Here is a 16,848-nt window from a genome sequence, read left to right on the forward strand (position 1 = left end):
TATCTCATGGTGTCCCAAATTCAATCCGCCATCATAGCCCCATAGGTATGCATAGTGATCAACCCACCATGAAGACTACGTTAGCACCCAACAGAAACTCCATAGTAACCAAATCATATAAGGGTTTCCGGACACTTGCTAGGTCAAGTCAGAGTCCATATAGCATGTGGTTACACGCTAAGCCAATGGGTTCCATTGAAACACGACTGATCCCGTTGAATCTAGCGGCTTTCTTCACCATATTCCGAGCATGCATCCGTTACGGTTCTACATCTACTGCAAATGCTCACGTCCTACCACTCTAGCCAGATAAGAAGAGAGGGAGGAGATAGTTTTTGAAAACACTTTGACAGACATACATTTTTGTCCACCCCGATACAATACATATATAGCATAGTACTGAGCAACATACACCATAATTATTCCTAGGGTGACAAAAAGTAACATGGCATGAAAATACTAAGATTTCACCACTAGGCCACAACTATAGCAAAATTACGGCATTTGCAAAATGCTTTATAAAAACATTGTGAATCCGGAGGTTTCACTACTAGGGCATAAACATAGCCTTAGGGTCACAAAAAGTAACACGGCATGACACAATGGGAGGCGCAAACACAAAAAGTTACTTATCTTTTTACAACTAAAATGTTTAATTCCTTGATGCATTGCATATTTGACTTTTTTCTATTAAGAACTATTTAAACCGGCTTGATTTATTTTCTGTAGCACAACTCAAAATTATGTGCCCAAAAATAGTTAATGAACCCAGTAGAAAGAAAAAGTACAAAGTGAAAAACAGCAACAAAAAACAATTTAAATGAATGAAATCGACTGGTTCTCCTCTTTGAACAGAAACTTTGAAATGAAACTAAGAAGAATCAGATCATGCAACATGCTGTGCAACGGTGACATTCGTGCATGACTGTGATTTGGGTTGTATGCAGCGTTTTTCTTTGCCAGCAAGCAACGAGCAATTTATGTTAAAGAATTGAAAGAGCAATCAACGAGCAACAGTTTCACATTTGAATTGAGCAGAATGCCCCATGGAGGGAGGTTGAGTGTTACTGTCAAGAAGGGGATTTGCACTTAATACAATCATCATATACCTACGGGTTGTAAAGCCGGATGTGTGTAAATTCCTTTCGTGTCCCAAATATAAGAATAGGGGTAATATATACGAACTGTCTCTATGACGTGTTTACGCGTTTTCAACCAATTTAACAATGTAGTGTGATGTTAACTTTCAATGTTTTATTTCACCCATGTTTTCCATTCGTGTCGAAACTTCTCGACTTTCCGTGGTCAAAGTCAACCGCGAAATTTCCACGATCATTTCTCTACTCCCTGTATGCTTCAAGAATACGTACGCAATTAGAGTAGGTTCTTCCCGGTTAAGTAACATTAGAGTAATCTTATCGTCCAACTCTTGTAGGGTTACGGAAACCGGATAAGGCTCCTCCTCCTCCTCCTCCTTCTCCAAAAAAAAAAAGTTAGAGTTCGTGCCTCTCGCCAGCGCCGGCGCAGGTCCGCCTCGTCTCCGGTGGCCCTAGGGCCATGGAGGCGTGGTGGATCCTGACAAGGGCCGGCGGGAGGGCTTCGTTTTTAGTCGTTTTTTTCATTCTTGTTAGGGTTTGTGTTCTATTCAGGAAGGCGAGACGGCGGCGGCTCCCTGAAGATGGAATAAAGGTCTCCCCGCCTAGCCCCCGTTCCGGCGGTGCATCTAGCATCGTTGGTGGGCGTGTGGAGGTGTGTCTTCGGCAGATCTATCTTTGGTGGATTTGCTCGGATCTCGTCGTTGTTCGTCTACGTTCGTGTGTCTTCGGTTTGGATCCTTCCGATCTACGTTATTTTTCTTCGGCGACTGTTGCTGTTCTGGGGTGCTGGTCCTATGGGGCCTTAGCGCGACGACTTCCCGACTGTCTACTACAACAAGTTGTGCCCGACTCCTGCGATGGAGGGGCGATGACGGCGGCGCGCCTTCGGCTCGCTTCGGTGCTTGTAGTCGTCGCTAGGTGGTCTACGAATCTGGATGTAATTTTTATTTCTGGTATTCGTTGTACTGCCATGATTGAAAATGAATAGATTGGAAGTTTTTCTGAAAAAAAAAAGTAACATTAGAGTAACAATCGGCGGCCCCTAATCACAGCGGATCTGACTGCGCACAAGATAGAGACAGAGAGAGCAATCACAATTATGAGTCACCCCAACCCCAATCAGTCATGTGCGGAACGCAATCATCAGACCGACGTGTCGCCCGGGGCCCCCAAGTGGCTGGCGGGGCAAAGAATTCCGCCGCGCGCGGGCCCCTCGACCTCGCGCCGGGCCGGGCCACCGCAAACAAAACCCCAAGCCCGACACGGGAAAACAACAAAGTGGCGGCGCCCATCCGTCCATCCCCCGCCTCTTCCCTTCCCTCTCGTACGAGACAAGACAATCGCTCGCTCTCGCTCTCCCTCCCTCTCGCGCCACGCCACCGCAGGCCACACCCACCAGGCCGACGGCTCAGGCCAATCCAAAAAGCCAGCGGCCACCTAGCGAGCGCGCATCTTCCTCCTCCCCATCTCATCTCTTGTTCCGCGCCACGCAGGCAGCCATGAGCTCCTTCTTGTCAGCACCGCGGGACGCGGACGTCGTCCGGCAGCGGCAGGGCAACAAGAAGGCGGACGCCCCGGCGCTCGACCTGCTCGACGACTACTGGTTCTTCAGCAACTCCCTCGGCGGCAGCAGCAGGGACGACGCCGCCAGGGGGAGGAGCAGGCCGCCGCTGCTGCCCAAGTCGCCGTCCACGTCCTCGGCCGGTGCGGGTGCGTCCGGGCGGACGGCCAGGGCGAACGCGTCCGGGTCCAGGAGGCTCCTCCGGACGCCGTCGCTCCCGGCGCCTCGCATCGGGATGGACCCCTCGTCGCCCAAGGACAACGAGCTGATAGTGGAGGAGGACGCTGGCTGTGGCGGCGATCAGCAGGAGGCCGAGGTGGAGGACGACGACATGAACTGGAGCAAGATTTACGAGGGCGTCCTGCGCACCAGGATCGCCGAGGAAGGCCGCGGGTCGTCGGCGCTCAACCGGGCGCCGTCCATGCCGGTCACGTCGTCCGCGACCATGGGTGACGGCCACGGCCGCCGACCCGCCGGGGTCACCGAGTCAACGCCGAGCATGCCCAGGCTCAGGCACTCCCACAGCACGCTCGAGAGGCACTACCGCTCGAGCACGCCCACCAAGGTACCAACTCCAATGCATCATAGGCATCTCCTCATCGCCATATCATCAACCGATCGTGGACTGGATGATCGATCGAAATGCTCTGAGCTATGGACCTCAGCTACTACGTGTCCGACGAACTGACGTGCTGATTTCTTTCATTGCAGCCTGACCGGACGCCGAGGATGACAGGCGGCGGCAGCAGAGCGGAGCGTGGCCCGCCGCGGCGCGACCTCCGATCGTTCAGCGCGAACCAGCAGCCGGCCCTCGTCCGGGACAAGAGCGGCTTGCAGGACAAGATGTGGAAGAGCTCGAGCGCGCTGGAGTCGATCGAGGTGCAGGGGTTCAAGGACCTGGGTTTCGTGTTCGACCAGGAGGAGCTCAGAGAGAGTCTGGCGGACGTCCTCCCGGGCCTCCGCGACGACAAGGCCAACAAGCCCCACAAGAGCTCCGGCTCCGTCTCCGGGTCCGGCAGCACCAGCGACAACGACGACTCGAGCGCGAACGCCAACGGCATCGGCATCGGCACCAGCAACGCCGCGTGCAATGACGGCGGCGACGGGATCGTGCGGCGGCCGTACCTGTCGGAGGCGTGGCAGCACGGGGCGCGGTCGGCGCCCCCCACGGCGGCGGCGGCGATAAGGCTGCAGCAGGCGGACGCGAGGTCCGCGGCGGAGATGAAGGACCAGATTCGCATGTGGGCGCAGGCCGTCGCGTGCAACGTCCGACAAGAGTGTTAAATGGCCGCCGCCCGCCGCCGTGTTGGCCTCCATGGCACAAGCCACACCTACGCTTCTACACACCGGAGAGACGATGATCAAGATTTGAAAAAACCACGCTGCTACGCCCGATAATGATACGACACTCCGATTTTTGTTACTTCCGCCTCCGCCGAAGATCCGACATGGATAAACACACTTAGGTAGCTGTTCAGTGCTCTCCCCTGGTTGATTTCTGAAATAAAAACATGTGGAAATCATCGAACCCTTTTGATCCAGGCATTGCTGCTCTTTCTTTGATTTAGCCTAATTCTAGGACCTTCCAAGTGCTCCACGTTGTACTGGTGCTAAGAATGCCATATAGGTAAAAGATGATGTGACAAAGTATTTAAAGAAGAGATAGAACATTATGGTGACTCCGGAAGGAAACGTTGCATTGTAAAGAGTAGTTGCTGAGATTTTAAATGCACTTAGCATCTCATGTAAGCACCTATGCATTGGAAGAGACCTTAAAAGTGGTACCTCGGAAAACAAAGAGATCCTATGCCCAACGAGGGAGGAAAATAGCTTCCCCAGAGCCAGAGGGATCTAGCACCCAGATGAGAGAATGGACGGTTGATGGAATTCCTAGTCACTCTCGCAGTCTCGCTACCGAATTTCCATCCACGTTGGAGGCGAGGCAAGGTGCCAGCTCGAGTTTATTTTGTCGCGGGTGACCGAAATGGAGTCCAAATCTTTCTTTCTTTTCTTAGCCGGGGTTCCGTCCCGTCCGGGCTCATGGCACGTAGAGGTAGCACACAATTTGGAAGTGAAGAAAATGCCGCTGGCACTACAAACTGTCTACACGCAACGCAGGATAAGTTTTGGCCGATACGTTTACGTTCACGTAACAAGGTCTGCTAGTGGGCATGGCGAGCCAATAATGCAGCGCGTAGCCAGCGAGCAGCAGGAGGGCATGGCAACGCACACCTGGCTGCCCGCCCGCCCGCCCACCGGATCCCATGTGCACCAGCAGGCGAGGCCAAAAACAATGTTCGGAATCTGGCCAGTTCGGCGTAAGTAGCGTGCCAGATCCAACCGGCATATGCAGCTGCGTTCATCAGGTGTCAGCCGATACCTCATGGAGCAACTCCCGCCCGGCGACCATCGCGGCGGCCGGCTCGCTGTCTTCATTTTTCTTCTGCCACAGCTGTGCCCGATGAGCATCCATAGTAGAAGTAGAATGCAAGGGGGTATCAGATGCGTCACTTGATTCCCATTTTCCCACTAAAACGATGCGATTTGCAAGCCGACAGCCACGTCTTGTTGGAGTTCCACAGTACAAAATTAGGCTAATTAGAAGGTACTCCCTCCGTTCCGAATTACTTGTCGCACGTATGGATGTATCTAGATGTATTTTAGTTCTAGATACATCCATTTCAGCGACAAGTAATTTGGAACGGAGGGAGTACAAAATTAGGCTAATTAGACAAGCAAATCTACATAATGTATATTCAGTAGAAGTCGATGCTGCAAAAAGTTCATCAAGTGGCATTCTCGGCGTTGAGACTTGAGAGTGCTGGGGACTACCCTATACATGGGCTGAGAATACTACTGTCAGCCACCATCACGTACCCAAAAATGAGCCTACAATTCACCCTAAACATACTACTTGTGCTAGTAAATCAGGGCGTAGGTTCCGTGCTCTCCAGCAGCAGGCATTTCAGTAGGTTGGTTCAAATCACTTGGCAGGAATGCTACCACTGCCAGCAGGCCTTTTCAGCATTGCACCTTGCAGGAGATACGACGCCTTGTTCCGGACCTGCACCCAACAAACAATATGCTCATGAGCAACATATAGGAAAGAAAAAAAAGGATGCATCAGCTCAAACAAAGCAAAAAGGCACCTTCGAAGCGTAGAACCTCCAGTCCGTGCATCCTATATGGGTCGAGCAGTTGCGTAGAAAATTGCGCCATGCGTCGATTATCGCGGTCTTGTTTCTGAACGCGTCGCTAGAGAAGAGCAGGTTGTCCATCAAAACTATGTGCACGTATAGCACAAAGAAATTGCATTCTTTCTCCTTCACATTTATCGATGTGACCGACTTCAGGATCCTTTCAACATTCGCCACCTAAATATGCAGGATATGCAGGTCAGCGCCACTAGCCACAAGGCGATTCATACAGAGAACACATGCTCACCATGCTTACTTTAAGGCAGAAGCTATTTTTGAGCAACTGAAGGGCCAGCTGGCTCCTTAGGAATTTGCTACGGTCGTTGGTTCCGGTAATGCAGTCAACAAGCCTTAAACAATTAAGATCCATCTTGACCCTACAATTTTATGAAACTGACTTCAGAGAGGCAAACACCCTAAGTGGAAAAATCATGGGACCGACTCGAGCAAGCTTCTTTAACACAATAAATACCATGAGCTGATAATGTACAGGCAACTCAACTGCCTTTACATGCCATGGATGCAAGTAATTAGCACAAATTGAGCAAACGAGATTCATTGATGATATACAGTACTTGTCAAGAAGCAGTAATTGCCAGTGAGTGTGACACTTATTTATTCAGGATCCAGTTTAAGTACTCCAGCATTTCTCTGATTGGACATGGATATATGGTCAAAACAGTATTATTGGCTACAAATTTATAATAGGCATCACTGAACCTTTTACCTCTTAGAAATTGACTCAGCAACAATCAGACAGCTACTTTCCCATTCACTCGTATTGAAGTACGAGATGAGTGAATTTAGGCAATCTCCCAAAATAAGCAGCAGCCCTTCAAGGCGACGGTCCAAAAAGAGTGAAATAACAATAACAAGGACATCTTCCGCTTCCGAAGGTGAGAAGACGGCATGCATTTTTCTGTACAATAAATAAATAGACCATTAAAACATAATGTATGATATAGCTATTTCAAATATTTGCTAACATCACAATGTTTCAATATTCTCCAAGGATTAAATGAGCGATAACAAACGACAGTTCAGAAGAAATAAATCATTGTTATATATTATGGAACAGTACACCTACATGTTTTCATGACTACAGTAGTGACAATTGATAAATTCTCAAGGCAGAGATTCTCATCATACTGGGGATTGGAAGTGTTGAAGTGATATGTGGATTGTCTAGCCCTTTCCATTAGTTCGGACTTTTGGTTGCGTTGGCTAGTGCATAAAGCTTAACATGGTATCGGAGCTAAGGTCTTGAGTTCAAGTCCTGGCTTCCACAATTTATCTAAAAATTGTTGCTGCCCCCCTTTTTGTCCACGTATAGGCCTCTTGAGCCATATCTCTAAGTCCACCCACGTGTCGACTTTCCACGCACACGTGAGAGGGGGTGTTGAAGTGTATATGTGGATTGTCTAGCCCTTTCCACTAGTTCGGACTTTTGGATGCATTGGCTAGTTCATGAAGCTTAACATGGTATCGGAGCTAAGGTCTTGAGTTCAAGTCCTGGCTTCCACAATTTATCTAAAAATTGCTGCTGCCTCCCTTTGTGTCCACGTATAGGCCTCTTGAGCCATATCTCTGAGACTCTGAGTCCACCCACGTGTTGACTTTCCACGCACACGTGAGAGGGGGTGTTGAAGTGTATATGTGGATTGTCTAGCCCTTTCCATTAGTTCGGACTTTTGGTTGCGTTGGCTAATGCATGAAGCTTAACAGGAAAAAATACAAGACAGGAAAAAAATATAGATACATTATCCTAGACATTCTGTTGCAAAACTATGCCGTGAAAATCTTGAATTTCGTAGGCAAATGGAACGTTGCAGTGAATAGCTTTACATAGGCAGTTCCATCTTAGATTTTGTAAGTGAATCACAAGCAAAAAAACAGCCATACTCTGTATCAGACAATCCAGTTACCTAATTTTGCAGCAAGCAGATACAACTCTTAACCATGCAGTGATGTTTTGAGGTGGACCACCATCCGAAGTGTCTGGTCATGAATGAAAAATTAGTTAAGAAATGGAGATGGAATTTCCACAATGTTCACCATCACAAGTATGAAATTAAAGACTCAAAATCAAATGTGTCGTGCATAATTGATAACTGATTAAGAAAGGAAGAAAATTATGTATGGAACCAACCTGCAACCGCAATTTCAGAGGTGCAAGTTTTAGTGCAAGGAGCATCATGTAGGTATCCATAGTTGAGTATAGCACCCATAAGAATAGAGTAGCTTGGAAAGTATCCAAAGTTTACCAATGGTTTATCATCCTGCAATCAATCTGAAGTTATGTACAGAGGCCAAAGGCAGAACACAAAAACACAAAAGAAAACTGATTATGCAGTTACCTCATTTAGGGAAAGGAGACTATCCCAAAATTCAGATGCAGAATCTTGCAACTTCTTATTGGATGAGTACAGCACTGGTGGCTAATGGTGGTAAGCATACAAGGCAATCTAAAAGAACAATTTTGAACTGAGCTAAGCATAGATCCTTACACTTGGTTAGCACCCCTGATGCTATAGAGTCTTCAACAGAACCATATAGGAGTACCAACTTCAAAAGCCATCCATTGATCAGCATGCCTTCTAAAAAGCCCTCTCCTGCATAAATAACATTAAGAAGTTGCTTACATTATCTGCAAGAGGAAAAACCAAATCCTGAAAGCAAACATAACTAGATACAAAAGAAAATAACCAGTCATGGTGGCACAATGCGAAACAGAAGGGATAAATCAAATACAAGTAAAGCAATAGTGTCTACTTTTAGTCAAATACGAGAATTACACGCGCATAACAAAACTAACCTCGTTCAATTTCTAGATCAAAACCTAACTGCTCATCTCCACAGAATGATTGCAAAAGTTGGCAATTTTCAACTCCCGTGCCATTAAGAACTGAGGGTGATTTCTGCAAGTACAGTTAATGAAGATACTTTAGTAGTAGAAACTAGAAAAATAAAAAACAGAACCTAGCATTGAAGATAAACTGAACAAATTTAGGGCCATTTAACCTGACAGCCGAAAACTTGCTGGCCCCATTGGGGTACATCCTCTCCAGGATCCATCGCTTTCGCCTTTAAGTAAAGTAAGATATATATTAAAGAAAAACAGGTGCAATCTATAAGGACATATGGCTTATTTGACAATTACCTTCTCCTCACACTCCTCCACAAATTTGCAGAAGTCAATCTCCTTCTCCCTGACCTGCTTGTCTTCATCGTCTGAATTGTCTCCTTTGGGGCGACCCTTAGACTTAGCAGCAGCAGAAGCTTTGAGCTCATCCTTACCGGAATTAAAGTAATCTTCTACGAGATCATCCAGCCCAATAACCTTCTTCCTGCAATGGACACTGACTTTGATCAATGATTGCTAAATCGCTAGAATGACCGTATCATTGATAGGCTAAACCCGAATTGCACGCCACGGGGGCCAGATGACTCCGGTGGTAAAATTCCACCAAGCATTCTCCCAGATAAAGACACATTAAACAAGCTTTTGCTCTGCGAGCACACCACAAAATAGTTGGGCCCTGTATTTGTTCACAATACATCCAATTTTGCGTTTTATCAAGCTTATTAGTTCATCCTTTCTTTCCTGTGTCTAGAGATTTTCCATTGACCTTACAGGTTGCTGCCTCTAATGCGAGTGCTACTAAAAAGCGGCGCGACCGGTTGATCATCCGGTACTGATCATTTCCTTTTATGTATTCACAAGACATATTTTCTCAAGCTTAGTCCATCATTTCCTTTTCTGTGGATAGAGATTTTCCTAGCACTACTAGTTGCTTCGATGATACAGGCTGCTGCCTCTGATGCTACTGCTACTGGTGCCATCCTTCTAACACCGCGACGGATGGGTCAATCGATACCAACATACTCAATCATGGAAATTCTCATTTGATAGCATCAGCCTCTAATAAAAGTGGTAAGCCCTAAAATCACCAGTAGAAGGAAACGCCCCACGTCCATACAGCTGAAAACCTGAGCAAGTGCGCCATGTTCATACGAAATCAAATCTAATCGAAACTCGCCATCCACGTGTCCCTGCCGCAGAAACCTATCGGCGGAAATCGAGAACGAGACTGGAATGGATTCGAATGGGGGAGGAAAGGGACGGCGGCGCGGGAGTACCTCTTAGCGGGGCGGCGGACGGTGAGGAGGGGGTCGTTATCCCCCTCGAAGTCGAGGGGATCGTCAATCTTCATCCCACCGGCACCAGGACCAGCAGCGGGATGGATTTGGGGGAGATGGGTTTGCGTTGCCGCCCTCCCAAACCTTAACCTGGCTGGGCGCCGAACTGAGGTGCCGTGGCTCCTCCCTCTCTCTCTCTCCGCTTTGTCTGCGAAGCTGCAACAGACCGCCACCACCTGCAAGCCCAGCCCACGGCCCAGCCAGACTGCGGCCTGATGAGTGCAAGCGGCCCTTCTCTTCTGTTTCTGAGACTCGGATAAAAAGGACTGCACAAGTTCAGATAGTAGGGTCCTCCTGACATTGCCGACCACCGCCGCCGGCCTCTCCGCTTTCTTCGGCTGCCGGCGCGCGCCTCGCCCGTCGCGGCTCCTCTCCGGCGGTTGCCATCGTTCTCCGCCCTCCCGCAGCAGCTATAGAGTTCCTGCCCCTCCCGCCTCTCTCTCTGAATCGATCCAAGACCAGCGGTCAGTGGCCGGCACGGACACCGACTCCAGACTCCAGATTCGAAGTGCTCTAGACCGGCCGCCGGCCGCCGGCCTCCACTGCCTCGGCAAGGTGGACACGGTTAGGTACGTCTACATGCCAAATTGCAATGTCCTGTTCTTTTTCCATGCGCCCGCACGACTACTGTATGTAACCAATAACGAAGCAACGGAAGTTCAACGCTCAGCATTCAAACAGAAAGGGCAAAAGCATTGCAATGTCCTATTGCTGATTCCTACCGTCAATTCGCCGATGTCCCTTCCTGTATCGGTAGGATGGGTGTTTGACAGTAGTAATTTCAACTTCACTAGCACAGTCCTACTTTCACAATGTCACCAGGGCACTTAGCTAGTTTATGATAGCAAATGTACACAAACCGGCAGCCAAATGCAGATTTCACTCAAGTTCAAAAATCTATACCGCCACTTTACTATATGATTTTCTCTAGGTGCAGCTCCAAGAACACGTTTCTTGTAGTGTCGGGTGATGGCCAACAGTGAGTATGAGTATGTGAAGAGGGAATTTGAGTTCGACCGCCGCCTCCCGGCCTCCAACTGGATTGTTGTCCGCATCGACGGCTGCCATTTTCACCGGTATAGTTCATCTCTTCCCCAGGGTAATAGAAAACCAGTTTATATGTACGTTTCTTAATTTTTTCCGCAACCCTGTTAAGTGATTGCTGCTTTCTATTATAGCTGATAGTCTCTAAACCTTGACTGGTTGCTCTCATTGTACTTTGCTCACTTCCTAGCTGTACACTGATATGGTCACTAGTGGTCAAGCAACTGCATCGACCATCTTGTCATCTTAATTCTTGGTCTAGTTCATGCACCAATATCTCTTGCTTGAGGGTTTTTTGTGATGATAAACATATGGGAAACATGCAAATAAGTTTACATTATGCAAATATGGGGATCACTGTTGCTCCAGATTAAAAATATTTATCTTTGTTGTTTTTTTCCAGTGTCCACTAATTTCAGTTTTCTTTTTGTTAGATTCTCGAAGATACATGCCTTTGAGAAACCAAATGATGATAATGCTTTAAGATTGATGAATGCTTGTGCCACCTCTATGCTCGAGAAGTTCCCTGATATAGTGTTTGCTTATGGTGTTAGCGACGAGTACAGGTATAACATCGAAGTTAGAATTACAAAATTGTATGCAGATTTGGCGCCAAAAAAAATTATATGCAAATACCGTTGTGAATGCACATTCTTTTTTTAATTGTGCAGGTCCCGTTCTTCCTGTTTGAAAGACTTCTGTTCATTCTTTGGATAATAATCTAAGTGTGTTATCTTTCTGTTTGCTTTGCAGTTTTGTTTTCAGAGAGGAAACAGAATTCTATCAAAGGCGAGAAAGGTACCTACCTTATTTGGTCTGTTCACTCCTTCACTATTAGGATACTGCCATGCCCAGAATGGTTTGAACTATTCTATTATAAAATCTCATCATCTTATTGACTCTCTACCAATACCTGCAGCAAAATTCTGTCTTTATGTGTTTCTTACTTCACATCTGTGTACGTGATGAAGTGGAAAGATTTCTTTCCTAATAAAGATTTGAGGGAGCCTCCTTATTTTGATGGGCGAGTTGTATGCTATCCAAATATGAAAACCATTCATGATTATTTGGCATGGAGGCAAGTGGACTGTAAGCTTCTTAAACTACAGTCAACATTTTTCTAGAAAAATAATCATATTCTTATATTGTGCAGTTATGTGTGTTGATGTTCTCTACAATAAAATCATGTTTCCACTCAAAAACAATAAAATCATGTCATGTATGTTATTTACCAAAAGTTGTTGAAACTATGAAGCTTCAGCAACATTAACTAAACATAAGAATATGGTGTATGTATGTGTCACTTCAGTGAGATTTCTATGTCCGGTTGCTTCGCTACTTAAGTAAGTGATCCCATTTAAATGCACATGCAAGCCATCCACATGATCAAGCAACCCTTTCACTTTCTTCCGTTTCCCACCACATGCAAGCCCTCATCAAGCACATGCAAGCCCTCCACGTCATCAATTTATTTTGTGTTTTTTTCAGCAACAAATAATTGAACTTGAATGCCACAAGGCAATATAACATGCATCCACCCTCTATTTACCTCTAGGTTTGCTACTATTCATATGGCAAAAATGTGGTGCGGTATTATTCTCATATATTCTAATTTCATGCTATAAATTTCCGCAGCAACGCGCAGGGTGTTATCTAGTTTTAATTAATGGGTGAAAATTACATATTTAATTTTGTGTGTGCCTTTCAGGTCATATAAATAATCATTATAATACATGCTTCTGGATGTTGGTGAAGTCTGGAAAAACTGAAAAAGAGGCACAACAGACATTGAAGGTCATCTGAATTATCTAGGGTTAGAGGTGTCTTTTTGTAGCATTTGTATTTTTCGTCTCTTTAACCGTCTATTTTCTTGTAGGGGACATTTTCTAAGGACAAGAATGAGTTGCTTTCTCAACAGTTCCAAGTCAACTATGAGGATGAACCGGCTATGTTCCGGAAAGGATCAAGTGTTTATCGAGATAAGGTAACACTCTCAAGCATTCAAAAGTTCATTATTATTGACGTTCGTGCTTATTCTCAGTGAAGATTTACATCACAGAAAACATTATTTGCATGATACATACAAATGACCATGATAGCTTCTAGTCATATTTTGTGCCGGAGATATTCTTGCATTTCTGATTTCTCTTCTGGTTTTATTTTGCATATACACATTCTTGCTGTACTTTAGTTTGTATGGATAATTGAAGCACCTTAGTTGCCATTTAATGCCATTTCCTTGTCTGATATTGATCAATGGTTGTGATGAGCAATCAAGTGTGCAGACCTATACTGCATTTCTTTTGTGGGTCTGATTGTTGACTAATGTTAGGGTTCTACATGTTTCTGTAGGTAGAAACAAAGGTGAAAACAGACGACTACGGGAATCCCATAAAAAGAATCCGGCTGGCAATTACAGTGTCAAATCTAGATATCATAGGACCTGAGTTTTGGGAAAAACATCAATACATTCTTCAAGAAGGTTAGTTGAATCATTCTAGTTATAGGTATGCTTCCAGTCCAGCTCCTGTCAACTTTTATTTTAGCTGGACTGGAAGCTTACCTAAAGCTCCTGTCAACTTTGGATATATACATCACCAGTCTAATTGTGTGTCGGGGAAAAAGGAAAATATAGATACGAGTATGTGAAGAAGTTTGACGACATCCGCAGGCTTCCATGTTGTAATTGGATCGTTGTTCGTATCAGCGCCTGCCAATTCGACCAGTGAGGACCCTACTTTCATATTTAAATACATTGCTAAATACATGCGGCAATACATTTAGATACTTATGTTGTCTTACTAACAAGGAGAATTCAAAATTTTCCCCTAGATTCTCGCTGATCCATTCATTTGACAAGCCAAATGATGAGACTGCTTTAAGTTTGATGAACGCTTCTGCTTCTTTGATGATGGAGCAATTCCCTGATATTATCTTTGGTTATGGCTTTAGCAACGAGTACAGGTATGATATGCCCGTGCAACATATCTATTGTTGCATGGAGAGAACTATGGAAAATACAGAGAAAACAAGAATATTTGTTTCCGCATAGCACAATTTTTCCTCCTTCTGTCAGCAGAAGTGATTTGAATTGAATACATTGGCAATATAAGGATCATGTTAAAACTGTAAGCGAAGTGAACCATCCAAAAAAAGCTTAAATATGATGCACTTAAGTTTAGATGGGTGTTTTTTGGTTTGTTTGATGGCAAACCTGAAAATTTGCTGCAAATCATTTAATTATTTTTTATTGTTGCAGCTTTGTGTTCCAGGAGAACACTGAATTGTACCAGAGAAATGAGAGGTAGTTATTAGTTTCAGAATTCCTGCAGTGTGTGCTTTTCAACTGGTCAAGTCTTTGATAAATTATGCAACTTCTTTTGCAGATTAATCCTTTCTTCATGTTCATCATGTTTCACTTCCTTTTACACAATGAAGTGGAAAGAATATTTCCCCAGTAAAGAATTAGTGCAGCCACCTAAATTTGAAGCAGAAGTTCTCTGTTACCCAAAACCAAAGATCGTTTGTGATTATTTGTCCTGGAGGCAAGCAGAATGTGAGTTATTCCTCCTAACATAGCATATCTTTAACTAACCGAAAATGTCAATGGACTTGTCGATAATAGTTCAGCATGAAATATGTGAATTCGTATGTTGTCTGCAGCAGTATGAATGTATTAAATTTGGTGTTTGTAACTTTGTATAGCTCTATGCTGTGATGAATACTTATCAGTGTCCAAGTATCTTTTTATTCAACGATACCCTGTTGCAGGGTGTTGACTCTTCTAGTAGTTAGAACGAACCATAAGAAGAAAATGAGCTGATTTGTTCTACACGCTAATTTGCAGGTCACAACAGGAACCAATACAATACATGCTTTTGGATGTTAGTGAAATCTGGAGAAGATGAAAACAAAGCTAATGAGATACTAAAGGTCTTCTTTCATCATTTAAATGCTTTTTCAGTTCTCGTAATTAATTCTTTAGTTATCTGTGGTCTCTTAACTCTTTAATATTCTCTGAAGGGAACATTATCAAAGGATAAGAACGAGTTGCTTTTTCAACGATTTCAAATGAACTACAACAATGAACCCGCTATGTTCCGAAAGGGTTCATGTACTTACCGTCAAAAGGTATCTTGTGCATCATTCACGAATAATTTTCACCAATAATGTTGTTTGTGCTGCCATTGTTATTAGGCAAACCAAAATGACAGTATAGTGATGCTTAAGAAGCAAGACTGACATCACCTAAAGGATCAGAGTAATTTTTCGGTAACTATAACTGAAGAAATGTTCTGGCATTTCGGCCCTTATCCGCAGTTTGTTAAAAAAAACAAGGCCATGTTGCCTGAAAAAGAACTGTGTCTGAGAGATGGGTGGATACATTTTCCAACTGATACTGATCATGAGCAACTTCTTAAACCATTGCATCTGCATGAATAAAGTAAAAGTAAAGTAATGCTGTCCAACAGGCTACAAATCACCCCAAAAAAAATTCGAAACGGAGAAATCACCCAAATTTATAAACCATGCATGTATTACTCTTAAGTGATTAGGTGGAAGTGCTGCCATCATATGAGGAGAAGTTTTTCCTTCTTTTTTTTGTTGTGTGCGTTGGAGCAGAAGATGATTCTTAGATCACGTCCGAGTTTCTTTGCTAACGGCTCACTGCAAATGGCTGCAGGTGGAAGTGAGCGGAGATGTCGCGAGAGATGGGTGGGATGTGGCAGTGACCCATGTTGACATGGGGCCTGACTTTTGGAGAAAGCATATTTATATTTTCGACAAATGATGATATTCGTACTTATTCTAGGCCGGTTTGTAGCTCCCATCATCCTCTGGAATTTTGTCTAGAAACATCACTGTTTTGTAGATTGTGTTTTGAGGAATCAACGGGGGGAGAGAGTCTCCACCTTATCTACCGGTTTTATAAGTACTGTACTAGCTACCCTGAACACCTACATAACTACTCCCTCCGTCCCATAATGTAACTAGTGTCAAAAAACGTCTTATATTACGGGATGGAGGGAGTAACTGTTTTATACTTACTCAAGCTTGACCCAAATGGTCAAGGACTTGGCAGCAACCTTATCTACCGGTGCCCTGAAACGGTTACACCATAACTCGAAATCGGAACAAATGTTTGTAATTGCTAGCCGGCTGTCATGGTCTTCATTCCTAAATACGGCAGCATTTCTGGAGTCCCAGAGGATAGTTAAGAGAACTTCTGGTCAGACGCAGGGGTCTAGCCCAGGAGGGGCATCAGCTAGCCAGAGATCTCTTGGCGTCGTGGTGAGAGTGAGAGCTGCAGCCACACATTTGAAGCTTTTGGGCAGGTGATGAAGAGACGCGGCGTGTCTTCGGTTGGGCAAGAACATTGTGGACAGTTACATCAGTGCTGATTCAAGTGGAAGTATCTACGTACATAGCGAGCGGCTTGTTTGATCGCGAAAACCAAACATGGACCGTCTTTCTTTAGCCAAACTTGTCAGCCCAGGAATGATACGAGTTGTACTCTACAACGGCCATCGGTAGGTTGCAATGGTTGGCTAACCGAACAGCACGTAAATCGTCCTTGGCGTTCACCGAAATGCTTGGCCAGAACACACGTATATTCTGCAGGTTCCCTCCCAGGCAATGCCTCTCAACTCAATGCAAGACCGCAAGAGAATCTAGTGGCAGACCGCACCAAATGGCCAACAATTTTAAGCAAAGCCAACTGACGGACGGACGGACGGACGGATAATCA

General features: G+C 45.1%; 3 protein-coding genes across 7 annotated transcripts; 2 read left to right on the forward strand and 1 right to left on the reverse strand.

The window, feature by feature from the left end:
* Window positions 1–2,390: 2,390 nt before the first annotated feature.
* On the forward strand, window positions 2,391–4,337 carry LOC123069453 (uncharacterized). The gene is made up of 2 exons (XM_044492313.1): window positions 2,391–3,223; window positions 3,370–4,337. Exons 1-2 carry the CDS (start codon window positions 2,597–2,599, stop codon window positions 3,940–3,942), a joined length of 1,200 nt encoding a protein of 399 aa, XP_044348248.1. The 5' UTR covers window positions 2,391–2,596; the 3' UTR covers window positions 3,943–4,337.
* Window positions 4,338–5,388: 1,051 nt separating this feature from the next.
* Window positions 5,389–10,276, reverse strand: LOC123069457 (uncharacterized). 2 transcript variants are annotated; one of them, XM_044492320.1, is made up of 12 exons: window positions 9,996–10,276; window positions 9,016–9,202; window positions 8,877–8,939; window positions 8,671–8,773; window positions 8,363–8,467; window positions 8,213–8,286; window positions 8,005–8,134; window positions 7,781–7,853; window positions 6,583–6,774; window positions 6,112–6,232; window positions 5,808–6,032; window positions 5,389–5,722 (listed from the first exon to the last, which is right to left on the reverse strand). In XM_044492320.1, the coding sequence occupies exons 1-12, from the start codon at window positions 10,067–10,069 to the stop codon at window positions 5,642–5,644; spliced, it is 1,428 nt and encodes a 475-aa protein (XP_044348255.1). In that variant the 5' UTR covers window positions 10,070–10,276; the 3' UTR covers window positions 5,389–5,641. The 2 variants fall into 2 exon arrangements, with proteins under 2 accessions (XP_044348255.1, XP_044348254.1); XM_044492319.1 differs by having other exon boundaries at window positions 6,103–6,232.
* A 3-nt stretch (window positions 10,277–10,279) lies between these two features.
* LOC123069455 (tRNA(His) guanylyltransferase 2) lies at window positions 10,280–16,040 on the forward strand. 4 transcript variants are annotated; one of them, XM_044492315.1, is made up of 15 exons: window positions 10,280–10,624; window positions 10,987–11,131; window positions 11,534–11,665; window positions 11,853–11,897; window positions 12,019–12,188; window positions 12,808–12,893; window positions 12,976–13,083; window positions 13,452–13,581; window positions 13,725–13,824; window positions 13,932–14,063; window positions 14,359–14,403; window positions 14,486–14,655; window positions 14,947–15,032; window positions 15,123–15,230; window positions 15,784–16,040. In XM_044492315.1, exons 2-15 carry the CDS (start codon window positions 11,025–11,027, stop codon window positions 15,889–15,891), a joined length of 1,527 nt encoding a protein of 508 aa, XP_044348250.1. In that variant the 5' UTR covers window positions 10,280–10,624; window positions 10,987–11,024; the 3' UTR covers window positions 15,892–16,040. The 4 variants fall into 4 exon arrangements, with proteins under 4 accessions (XP_044348250.1, XP_044348251.1, XP_044348252.1 ...); XM_044492316.1 differs by having other exon boundaries at window positions 10,993–11,131; XM_044492317.1 differs by lacking the exon at window positions 11,534–11,665.
* Window positions 16,041–16,848: the final 808 nt, after the last annotated feature.

The sequence above is a fragment of the Triticum aestivum genome, chromosome 3B, assembly GCF_018294505.1.
Source record: "Triticum aestivum cultivar Chinese Spring chromosome 3B, IWGSC CS RefSeq v2.1, whole genome shotgun sequence".
NCBI classification, from domain to species: Eukaryota; Viridiplantae; Streptophyta; class Magnoliopsida; order Poales; family Poaceae; genus Triticum; species Triticum aestivum.

Bases quoted from the DNA above. Each gene is read 5' to 3' on its own strand.
- LOC123069455 (XM_044492315.1), top strand. From the start codon at position 11,025: ATGGCCAACAGTGAGTATGAGTATGTGAAGAGGGAATTTGAGTTCGAC. The intron at 13,582-13,724 runs GTTAGTTGAATC...TCGGGGAAAAAG, and splicing joins TCAATACATTCTTCAAGAAG to GAAAATATAGATACGAGTAT. The intron at 14,404-14,485 runs GTAGTTATTAGT...CTTCTTTTGCAG, and splicing joins TTGTACCAGAGAAATGAGAG to ATTAATCCTTTCTTCATGTT.
- LOC123069453 (XM_044492313.1), top strand. From the start codon at position 2,597: ATGAGCTCCTTCTTGTCAGCACCGCGGGACGCGGACGTCGTCCGGCAG. The intron at 3,224-3,369 runs GTACCAACTCCA...CTTTCATTGCAG, and splicing joins GCTCGAGCACGCCCACCAAG to CCTGACCGGACGCCGAGGAT.
- LOC123069457 (XM_044492319.1), bottom strand. From the start codon at position 10,069: ATGAAGATTGACGATCCCCTCGACTTCGAGGGGGATAACGACCCCCTC. The intron at 8,774-8,876 runs GTTAAATGGCCC...CTGTACTTGCAG, and splicing joins AGCAAGTTTTCGGCTGTCAG to AAATCACCCTCAGTTCTTAA. The intron at 6,775-7,780 runs GTAACTGGATTG...TTTATTGTACAG, and splicing joins TCTGCTTGCTGCAAAATTAG to AAAAATGCATGCCGTCTTCT.